General features: G+C 44.3%; 1 protein-coding gene across 1 annotated transcript; it reads left to right on the top strand.

Annotated features, from left to right (window-relative positions):
* Window positions 1-9836: 9836 nt before the first annotated feature.
* On the top strand, window positions 9837-10527 carry Sf3b5 (splicing factor 3b subunit 5). The gene has a single exon (XM_075948900.1). It carries the CDS (start codon window positions 9978-9980, stop codon window positions 10236-10238), a length of 261 nt encoding a protein of 86 aa, XP_075805015.1. The 5' UTR covers window positions 9837-9977; the 3' UTR covers window positions 10239-10527.
* The last annotated feature ends 722 nt before the right edge of the window (window positions 10528-11249 follow it).

Genomic DNA, 11249 nt, shown 5'->3' with positions numbered 1-11249 from the left:
TTAGGAAATAGCACCTGGCTGGAGGGATTAAGTAACTGGGGGTGGGGTAGGGGTGGATTCTTCAGGTTATCTTGTCCCAGGCCCTTCTTCTCCTTCTCCCTCTGTGACTTCTTTCTTTCTTCCTTTCTTTTTTCTTTTCTTCCTTCCTTCCTTCCTTTCTTTCTTTTTTTCTTTCGTTCTCATTTCTTCCTTTCTTTCTGTTATGTGTATGGATGTGCTGTTTGCATGTTTGTCTACACACTATGTTAGTACAGAGCTATAGAGGTCAAAATGCTTATCAAGAAAAATAACAGTAACTTGTAAACAGAGGTTTCTCTGTCCCTTCCTGTCCCATAGCTCTTTCTAAATAGTCACTCAAAGGCTTAATATAATTATTAATGCTCAATCAATAGCTCAGACTTATTAATAGCTAACTCTAACATCTTTAAATTAACCAATTTCTAGTAACCTACATTTTACCACTCGTGTCTTGTTACCTCATTTTCTATATGCCCTGCTCATTCAGCAGTTGGTTAACATCTCTCTCAACTCCACCCTCCTCATCTGAGTCTTCAGTTTGATTGGTCTACCTAACCTTATCCTGCTTGGCTATTTAGGTCAAGCAGCTTTTATTATTAACCAATGTGAGGAATACATAGTCTCAGTGCATAGAAAGATCATCCCAAAGCATCTCCCTTTTTCTGTCCAATCAAAAAGTTAGGTTTAATTTTTTAAAGCAGGGTTTCTCTGCATAGCTTTGAAGCCTGTCCTGGAACTCTCTCTGTAGACCATATTGGCCTTAAACTCATAGAGATCTGTCTGCCTGGCTATTGGTCAAACAGCTTTTATTATTAACCAATGAGAGTGTAGAAAACGATCATCCCACTGCAGTCAATGTTGGTGAGGGTGTGGAGAAAAGGGAGCCCTAATACTTTGATGGTGGGAATGTAAACTGATACAGCCACTAAGAAGTCAATGTGGAGGTTCTCAACCCACTAAAAGGAGAACTACCTCCTGGGCACAGACCCACACGTCTGTTCTCCTTCCTATGGAGATATTTGCACATTCATGATTATTGTTGTACTATTTCAGCAGCTAAGGAATGGAGGCAGTCTAGCTAGCCATCGGCTGAGGAGTGGATGAAGAGAAAGTGGTACGGATGCGCAGGGCGATTTCATCTTTTCTGAAAAGAAAACTGAAATGACGACATTTACAGGAAAGTGGATGGCACTGGAGATCACTAAGGTGAGTGTGGGTGAGACGTGTGTGTGTGTGTGTGTGTGTGTGTGTGTGTGTGTGTGTGTAGCCATGAAACGAGAAAGAGCCCATAGAAGAAAGGAAGAGATCTCACGAGAGGCCAATGGGGAGAGCAGAGCTGGTAACAGAATCCACGTGATAGAAAAGCATAAAGAAGGGCTCTTTAAGAGGAGAAAGGAGAACAACAGGAGGGCCATAGCCAGAAGAGGGACAGGAGTAGGGGGGAGGGATGAGGAAGGTCAAATGGCAACATATAAAATGCCACAGTGAAGCCTATCATTTTGTATGCTGATGTCAAAATGACACAATTTATTACAAGGCATTTGTTGATAAGCTGATTCCTGCTTCCACAAAATTATAGTTCCCAATGAAGTTCACCTTCTTGTTTTTATAGCTAGGTTTTCGTGTGTCCCCTTTAAGAAATTATCCAGTCGGGGATCACAGGGAAATATTCTCATACATGAATCATCAGACGGCTTCATAATTTGCAGTGTGGTCGATCTCATCTCCACCTGGAATTGACTTTTGTGTAGAGTGAATTAGAAGTCCAACCTCATTTTTTTTTTGTACATGGTGCACACTTGTTCTAGCACTGCTTATGAAGATTGCTCTTCTGTCTCTCACAGTGCCGTGTCTTTCTCACAAATTAAATATGCATTTATATGTGGCCTGTTTCATGGTCTTGGTCCTGAAATATAGAAACACTATTACTTTCTTATATTGATTTTTATCTCTAGTCTTAAATATTTTAAACTACATTAATGGGTCTAATATATTTAATTTATTTTTAGCATTTTAAATGGTTGACCAGGCAAGCACAGAATCCTAATAAGAAAAGCCTTCCAGAGCATCTGAAAGGATCTTATAAATCTACATCTAACTTAGGAATTTATTGAATCCATTTCTCTTAAATATTAGAACATCATACATATCCTGTTCACGTTCTCGATGCTTTCAACTTGAAATCATAAGCCAATGACATCTTTTAAAGAGATTCAATCCCAAGACATCTATTTAATAGTCTGCTGTACTTATCTCTTAACTACTTCAAGCATCTACAGCAGCAATATGAATGGATTATTCCCAAACTTGATGTAAAAGTGTTAATCCTGGCAGTGTGACTTCATCTGCTCCTTTGGACCTAGTTTTTCCTTGTATGTGAAGCACTCACGACAGAGTAGCTAGCTGCTCTGTCTAGCCTTGCAGGGAGTCACAGGTCCCCTTTCAAGAAAACAGAGATGACACGTGGAGCCTGTCCTGGTTGCCAAGCACACGATTTCTGACCCACTAAGAAAGGCAATATTTCCATTGTCAGCTAGGGAAGTGCGTGGAGTCATCTTCTCTGAGCCACAGGTTGACCAATACCTAAGTCTTTAGAAATCAGCTCTAACAGGGAGCTCTCAGCCGGACTCCAGGTGGAATTTCTCCACTTGCCTGTTATCCCAGGCCTCGGGAGGACGGAAGTTCATAATTATCATTATTTATACAATTGGGGTTACATGAGACCTTGTCTTGAAAAATGTTTTTAATGGGAAAAAAAGGGAAACTCAATGCTTGAAGATGCCCAAGATGGGGCTCTTTCTGGAAACAGTTTTGTATCTCTAGCCATGAATCAGTTCCTCCACTTACTAAGCTCATTGAAATCGATGCTGAGTCCATCCCTCCCCTCTCCAGCCTTTATAAGTTGTCCTTGAAGCAGACATTGATCTAGAGGTGAGGAGACTTGAAACTGTTTTGCATAGAGATCTATGCAAGGTGAAGGAAAAATGTCCACAGAATGGGTGGGGAAAGGCCCAGTGGTGTTGAGCCATGGCTGAGTATGCCAGTCCATTCCACCCTGAAATCCATTTCTGGCTTTTAAAGCTCCAACCAAGAAATTGACAGTATTGGAACTATTTAGTACTTAGGACAATTGAAAGGGCTAAGGCACTGAGTTCTGAACCAAACACAGGAATCCTTGTCCTACTGGGCTAGATATTTTAATTAGGGAGATAAACAATGAGCCATATTATGCAGGTGTTAAACATGTATAATAGTAAGTGCCAAAGAGGAAAAGGCACATTTAGGAGGAAGGGGACAGGATCGCAGGTTTAGATCCCTGAGCCTGAAATGGTCTCTGCTGCCACCTCCAACCTCTTCTAGGGGCATTCTGTCACCATGCTTCGGATACCTCAGAGCCTCCGGGGACGTGGTGAGATTCCTCCTAGGCTTTTGTTCTATGTCTGGAATGCTCTTCTAGAATTCCCGCCATTGTTGGCTTGTCCTTACCTGTAAGAAATGTGAAGTGGAACCTTCTAGAATGCCTCTCCTAATCCTCGCCCTCCCATGTCTCCCACCCTTCCTTGTTACTCTAACGTGGCTCTTATTTTTCCCTTTGCTATAGTACAAGGGAACAAATCCCACTCCACCACCAAGCCCTGCATGCACACACATGCGTTTGAGTACACACACACACACACACACACACACACACACACACACACACACGTTTTTGAGACAGGGCTGCTAACTCATGTAAATGACGACAGCCTTGAACTACTGATTCTTCTGCCTCTGTCCCCCGAGGTGGGGGACATAAACTCCTACCACCGCCCAATTTTCAAACTCCCTTCTTACACTAGAAAGTTCTCCCCACTGTATGTTCAACAACAATTTGCCTCAGAAAAAGAAGACCAATTTACTTGCTATGGTCTAAATGTTTATGTGCCTCCATCCGTTAGTATGTTGAAGCCCTAACCCCCAAGTGATGGTATTGGCAGTGAGGGCTTGGGGGAGTGCCTAGGCGATAGGGTGGAACCTTTATAATTGGGATTAGTGCCTTTGTCTTTGTAAAGCTGCCTGGGAGAGCTCCCTTACCCCTCTCAGCTTGTGAGAACATAGGGAAAAGGCAGCTGTGATCTGCAACCTGGGTCTCACCAGATAAGTCCACTGGGGTCTGTATCTTCGCCTTGCCAGTTTCTAGAACCATGAGTAATAAATATTTGTTGTTATTAAGCCACTCTGTATATGGTATTTTGTTTTAACAGCCTGCGTGGAGACACTATTATTAAGAGGCACCCCCTCCCCGCCCCATAAGTTTCTCTGCCTGCACAGTAAGTCAGATCAAGCAGAACTGAAAACGTATGACACCCTGTATATTTGAACAAAACAACTCCAGGTGAGTTCGCTAGTGCCAGGGATCCCAGGCCTGAAGGGAGACTTTATAGGTTGTAGGCTAAGGGTGATGACGTGTCTGCCACAAGGCTGGATTTGTGCCCAAGTATGGTCAAAGGGGTGACCTTAGGCAGGGACTTGAGGGGCTGGCAACTTCAGGGGAGGAGGCTGCTGTAGCCACAAAGAATCCGGACCTGGGCTTTTTGGTGCCTTTTCTTCTTTTGGTGAGCAGGTGGGGTTTGGGAAGAGAGGCGGGGGGGGAGGAATGGGGCTTCTCAGATAGTGCAGGGGTGAGCTGGTGTTCTAACTGATCACCTATTTTCCATTGAAAAACAAACAAACAAAAAACCAAATGCTACATCACTGTAGCAATCAGAGTGCATATGTTTATAACACTTCAAAGTTATTTTCAAACACTTCCCCCATGAGAAACTTTTCAAAAATTGAACCAGCCTGTGATTATTACTGAAAACCAGAGAGGGCACAGCACACTAGATCTTAAAGAAGCCATGGAGTAGCTGCACTTGGCATGTCTGCCCCAGTACAGCGGTATGAATAAGGTATTGATAACTTAACTTTATTGTGTATGTCTATGTAGGGTCAAAGTCTCCCAAACAGTTCCAACTCTTCCTGAATACCCTAAACCCACAGCGGCTGAGAAAGAAGGACAGAGACCAAAAGCTAACCACAGAAAGGTAAAATCGGAGGCTGGATTTCATCTGTTTGAAGCTACATTTCTTCAACACACAGCAACACACACGTGCGCCCCTCCCCACGCGCACGCACACACACCCAAACCAAAACTCACCAAGAAACTTTGTACATCCCATACATTCCATACCCCTATGCATTCTAACTAAATATAAAACTCGAGAGTAATATTTAGAAGTTGACAAGGAAATCATTTCTTCTTTTTCCTAAATTATGAATCTTAGCTGGTTCCTTGAAACACTCAGTGGACCTTTATGACTCGTTCTGGCTGGGAAGCTCCCTGGGGTCCAATTAACAAAAATGTTCACCGGTAGGCAGTACGTCGGCTTTAAGTGTTGTTTTGGCGCCCCCTTGTGTCAAGCATTATTGCAACAGCTGTACCTACTGAAAGTCTTAGTAAAAAAATATTTAAAATAAGTTTTCACTAAAAGGAATGTCCTTAGTTGATTCTATTTAAACTCTTGGTTTTCTGATCACAGAAAAGTTTAAACATAATTTCTTCAGCACAAGACGGTGGAAAGTCACCGAGAATCACTGGGTTAGAGTGAGCCATGGGATTCATAACAATTGTGTTCCAACTACCCTATGAAGAACTTGCCCTACAAATAAACATGTATAAAACAATACCCATGTATGGTATTAGTCACTGCAGAGTTGAAAGCAGTACACAGTCAACCAGTGAAAAGGTGGTTGTGCGGTATGGTGCACCTGCCACAGGAACATCATGCAGGTCTAAAACCAACTGAGAAAAGCTGGGCATGGTAACACACCTTTAATCCTGGCAGTCAGGAGCCAGGGGCAGGTGGATCTCCTCTCCTCTCCTCTCCTCTCCTCTCCTCTCCTCTCCTCTCCTCTCCTCTCCTCTCCTTTCCTCTCCTCTCCTCCCTCCTCTACTTTTCCCTCCCCTCCTCTCTCCTCCCCACCTCCCCTCCCCTCCTTTCCTCTTCTCTTCTGCTCAGGAAGAGACTGGTGAACAGACCTGAGAAACACTAAAGACTGGTGTAGATAGAACAAACTGTTTAATGAACAATGGCCAATTAGGAGAATATTGAAAATTAGATCTCTAGGACAATACAAAACAAAATTAAAAAAAAAAAGATAGAGCCGAATTAAAGTCCTAAATACAAAAAACCAAAACCTTAAAACTTTTAGAAAATAAGTTCTTTTTGTTACACCTATGTCCATAAAGTACCTTGGTTTCTTTCTTTTTTCTTTCTTTTCTTTCCTTCCTTTCTTTTTCATAAAAGATAAATGCAAAAAGTACAAGCCACAAAGGAAAACTCACAAATTTTTACTATTTTAATCCTCTTTAAAACAAAAGCTTCCATAAAGTGGGGAAAAGGTCACAGACCAGTAAAAGTTATTGCATGTTACCTGCGTGCCTGGAACCCTAATATATAAAGAGCTCCTAAAATTAAAAAGAAAAGAAATACTTCTTTTCTTCTGTCCTGATAAGAAATGAGCAGGACTGGAGAGATTGCTCAGTGGTTAGAGCACTGACTGCTTTTCCAGGGGACCCAGGTTCAATTCCCAGCACCCACATGGCAGCTCACAACTGTCTGTAGTTCTAGTTCCAGGGGCCCCAACACTCATGACAAAATACCAATGCACATAAAATAAAGACAAATAAGTAATAAAAAGAAAAATAAACAAAAGATTTGTATCCACAATGAACACAGCAGGAATACAACAGGCCAGTCAGGCAGTGGTGGGGCACACCTTTAATCTCAGCCCTTGGGAGGCAGAGGCAGGCAGATCTCTGCCAGTTCAAGACCAGCCTGGTTTACAGAGTGTTTTAGAACATTCAGGGCTGTTAAACAGAGAAACCTCATCTCTAATAACGATGATGATAATAATAATAGTAATGGAAATAAAAAGACCAATAAGCATCTGAGCCTCTATAGTATCCAGGGATATGCAAATTAAAGACACAATGAAACTTCCACCCACCAGATTTAAATAATTTAAAAACATGTAACATTACCGACTACTGAGAAGTGTGTAAAGTAAAAGAAGTACTTATTCTACCCGAATATTATGCCCTTCTGTGAGGAGGAGTTTAGCAACATCTAGCAAAGCTTGACGACCCCCATCCCTATGTCCGAGCATTGTTGCTCTTATGGTTATGTCTTAGAGAAACTTTTCCCATGTATAAAACTATGTGAACAAAAGTATTTATTGTCTGGTGTTGCCAAGAAGTCTCAGCTGGTAAAAGAGCTAGCCGCATAAACATGACTAACTGGGCTGGACCCCTGGACCCACATGGAGGTGGAAGGAGAGAACTGACTCCAGAAGATGCCCTCTGACCTTCACCCAGGCACCATGGTATGTGTCCCCTCATCAAGCACCTTCTCACTCAGCATCACACACACACACACACAAACTTTTATTACAGCATCGAATCTTATTTCTGTGTCTGCAGGTGTTTGTGTGTGATGTGCATGCAGAAGCAGAGGCCGACATCGAGTGTTATTCCCAAGAGCCACCCATCTATTTATTAAAACAGGGCTTCTTGTTGGCCTCAGACAACTAAGTGTGCTAGGGTGCCCGGCCACTGAGTACCAGGCGTTCATTCTCCCCAGTGCTGGGAATACAAGTATGCCACCACAGCCCTGCTTTTCTTCCTTACTTCTCTTTTTAAAGCCCTGTTTTTCATATGTACATTCTGAGGATCAAATTCAGGTTCTCATTCCTGCAGAGTAAGAACTTTGTAGACTGAGCCATCTCCCAGTCCAGTTTCTTGTATTATGCATGTGAATGCATACATAGTAATGAGTTGAATGTAATACCCAATCATGCTTTCTCTAGCCTTCTGTCTTAGTTGGGGTTTCTACTGCTGTGAAGAGACACCACCTTTTCCCTTATAAAAGTCTTATAAAGAAAAACATTTACTTGAGTAAATGTTACTTACCGTTCAGAGGTTCAGTCTATTATCATCATGGTGGGACATGGCAGCATGCAGGCAGACACGGTGCTGGAGAAGGAGCTGAGAGTTTTACCTCTTGATATGCAGAAAACAGGAAGTGATCTGTCTCATTGGGCATGACTTGAACATACGTGAGACCTCAAAGCCTACCTTTACAGTGACACACTTCCTTTAATAATGCCACAACCTACTCCAAGAAAGCCACACCTCCTAATAGTGCCACTCCTTTTGGGGGACGTTTTATTTCAAACCAGCACACCTAAAAGCCAGGCAGTGGTGGTACACGTCTTTAATCCCAGCATTTGGGAGGCAGAGGCAAACGGATCTCTGTGAGTTCGAGGCCAGCCTGGTCTACATGAGCTAGTTCCAGGACAGGCTGTAAAGCTACAGAGAAACCCTGTCTCGGGGTGGGGGTAGACACACACACAAGAAAAACCAGTACACCTTCTATTTCCCAAGAATTTTTTGTATAGAAAAAGTATGGAAGAAATATCCATTATTGGTGTGCGTGTGAGTGCTCTCTCTCACACACACACTAATATTCAATGCTATGGGAAGTCTGAAGCACTTGCACAGAATTTGAGATCATATCTCAAACAACAACAATAATAATAATAATAATACGAGGCAAGGTATTCAGTACGGCTAGATGGAGAATCCATAAGTATGCCATATAGTCTTTATGTTTTAGAGATAAGATGCTTATTATGTCGTTTGATTCTTATTAATTTTTTTTATGAGACAGGGTTTCTCGCACAGCCCTGACTGTCCTGTAACTAGCTCTGTAGAAGCTGACCCTGAACTCACTCATCTGCCAGTCTCTGCCTCCTGAGCACTGGGATCAAAGACTTGGGGCTCTACTGCCCCGCGAGATGCTTATTATGACAAAGTTTAAACAGAAGAATAAACACTGGATGTAGCGGCACATAACTCTAATCCCAACATTCAGGAGGCAAAGGCAGCAGGTTCTTTGTGAGCTCAGGGCCAGTCTCAAAAAATAGCCCCAAACTACTGTATTTTCAAATTGTTTCCCATCTGACCATCTCTTTGGCTGAGATTGTTCTTTGCCCATTCATCAGATTGGTTTTTCTGAGAATACAATCTCCATCAAGCTATAACATATCCTCAAAAGGATATCATAAAAGAAGTACATTATCTTTTTTCCAAGTAGTTTATACCCTTGCGAGGAGGTGCGTAACCCTCAAGTTGAACCTAAGCCGGGAAAACACAAGGCGCCAGGAAGGGAGAGATTTCTTGTCGTGAGATACTACAAGGAGATGCTTGCCAGTGGCCTTAAAGGGAGGCTGTTTGCTTGGAGGGTTTGGCGCCTAGGTGAGGTGAGGAGTTGGAGCCTGGCGCTCGATGTGGAAGCCACCACGTGAGACTACTAGTGTTGAAACTCATCACCAAGCAATCTGGGGTGGAAAGAACTTTTCCCAGTACCCAGAGCCTAAGGGACAAAGCTGAGACAAGAGTTAGTTTTTCTGGTCACTTGTAGCCGTAACCCACTTGGTTTTTCCCTTCTTTGTAGCCTGGTGCCGTTGGAGGATGCTTCCAACCCGTTGGACACCATTCCACAATAGCCAAGTAAATAATCTGGGGAAGAAAAAAAAATTTTTTTGGACTACAAATCCCAGAATGCAATGCTCGGGTTAGACCGTAACCCGAATTACGTGCCACTAAACAGACCATCATGCAACGCTCTCCGAGTAGGCGGGCTCCGTAAGGGGACGGCCCAGTATCTCCTAGGCAACTCCAATGCCGCAACAGAATTCACTTCCGCTTCCGCCTAGCAGGAGAGTCTGCGCACGCGTCCCGGCGGCGTCTTTCTTCCGCGCCGGCCCTGGTAGCGGTTCCGTGTAGCGGCGGCGGCGGCGTCTCTCGTTTGAACGCCGAGAGCGGTAGCTTCTGGTCTGCGGCCTGATCTCGAAGCCCCGAGCGAAGCGGCGAGATGACGGACCGGTACACCATCCACAGCCAGCTGGAGCACCTGCAGTCCAAGTACATCGGCACGGGCCACGCCGACACCACCAAGTGGGAATGGCTCGTCAACCAGCACCGGGACTCGTACTGCTCCTACATGGGTCACTTCGACCTCCTCAACTACTTCGCCATCGCCGAGAACGAGAGCAAGGCGCGCGTGCGCTTCAACCTGATGGAGAAGATGCTGCAGCCCAGCGGGCCGCCGGCGGACAAGCCCGAGGAGAACTGAGGCGAGCGCTTCCCCGTCTTCCCCGGCTGCCGGCAGAGGACCGAGCCACCTTGTTCCTGACTCTTGATCGTTCTGGCCTGTGTGCCTCCCCCGACCTGCTTACCTGTGGACGGTTCCGAAAAGTCACCGAGAGACTGTCGGGACTCCTGGGGACGGTGCGGGAGGAGCGAGCCTAGAATCGGCGAGCGAGGGAGAAGACGGCACCGGAGCGATGGCGCATTTCGAGTCTGTTTTTCAATAGTTTATTGTCGTTCTTATGATTTATATAAAGTTTAGGACTTGTCCTATCTTTCGGTGTGGATTGCTGTGTTCCTTGCGTGGGATGGCGGGGCGGGGGAGGCGGAGTTCTGTGGACCGAGGGTTCAAGCGTTCAATGCCAAGTCCTTAAGTCCGTCGTACACACTTCCCTCACCTCAAAATTTTTTCTTCAGGCCCACAGTGTGCCGGGTCTCAAAGGAACTTTCAAACGTGGACTTTTTCAATACGTTCCCACAATTTGTAAAGTCTGCTGTCATTGGCCTATTATGTTGCATGTTGCATCTGGTTTTTTTTTTTTGTGGGGGGGTGTTAGTCTGTGTATCTTCAGAAATGATGAACGAATTTTTTTTCACTCATTCAGTGTTCATCAGAGCGTTTTCCCAAGGTTTGGGGACATACATTATGCCAGTTTGGAGAGAGACAGGCTAAAATAGACGTAAGGGTTAGAAGATGCAGGGAGATCGGGGTAGTTTGAGGAATTCCCAGTTTTAAATAGTATGCTTATATGCTTAGGCTCCTAAGTTATTGCGATAATGACATTTGAGAGATTTTACAGAATCGAGAAATAGCCATGCAGGACACAGGACGTTATTACCATCTAATAGGGCCTGTCAGTGCAGTGGGCTCAAGAGCAACGGTGTGTCAGACTTACTGAAGGAACATCAAGAAAAGCAGTATGCGTTCCTGGGAGTGGTGGTCCAGGCCTCTAGTCCCAGCACCCAGGAGGCTGAGCCTGGAGAATCTCTCGAGTTC

This window comes from Microtus pennsylvanicus, chromosome 1 (genome assembly GCF_037038515.1).
Source record: "Microtus pennsylvanicus isolate mMicPen1 chromosome 1, mMicPen1.hap1, whole genome shotgun sequence".
Classification (NCBI taxonomy): domain Eukaryota; kingdom Metazoa; phylum Chordata; class Mammalia; order Rodentia; family Cricetidae; genus Microtus; species Microtus pennsylvanicus.
This window is presented reverse-complemented; position numbering and strand designations above follow the sequence as displayed.

Excerpts from the sequence above, each read along its gene's own strand:
- Sf3b5 (XM_075948900.1), top strand. The coding sequence starts at position 9,978 with ATGACGGACCGGTACACCATCCACAGCCAGCTGGAGCACCTGCAGTCC.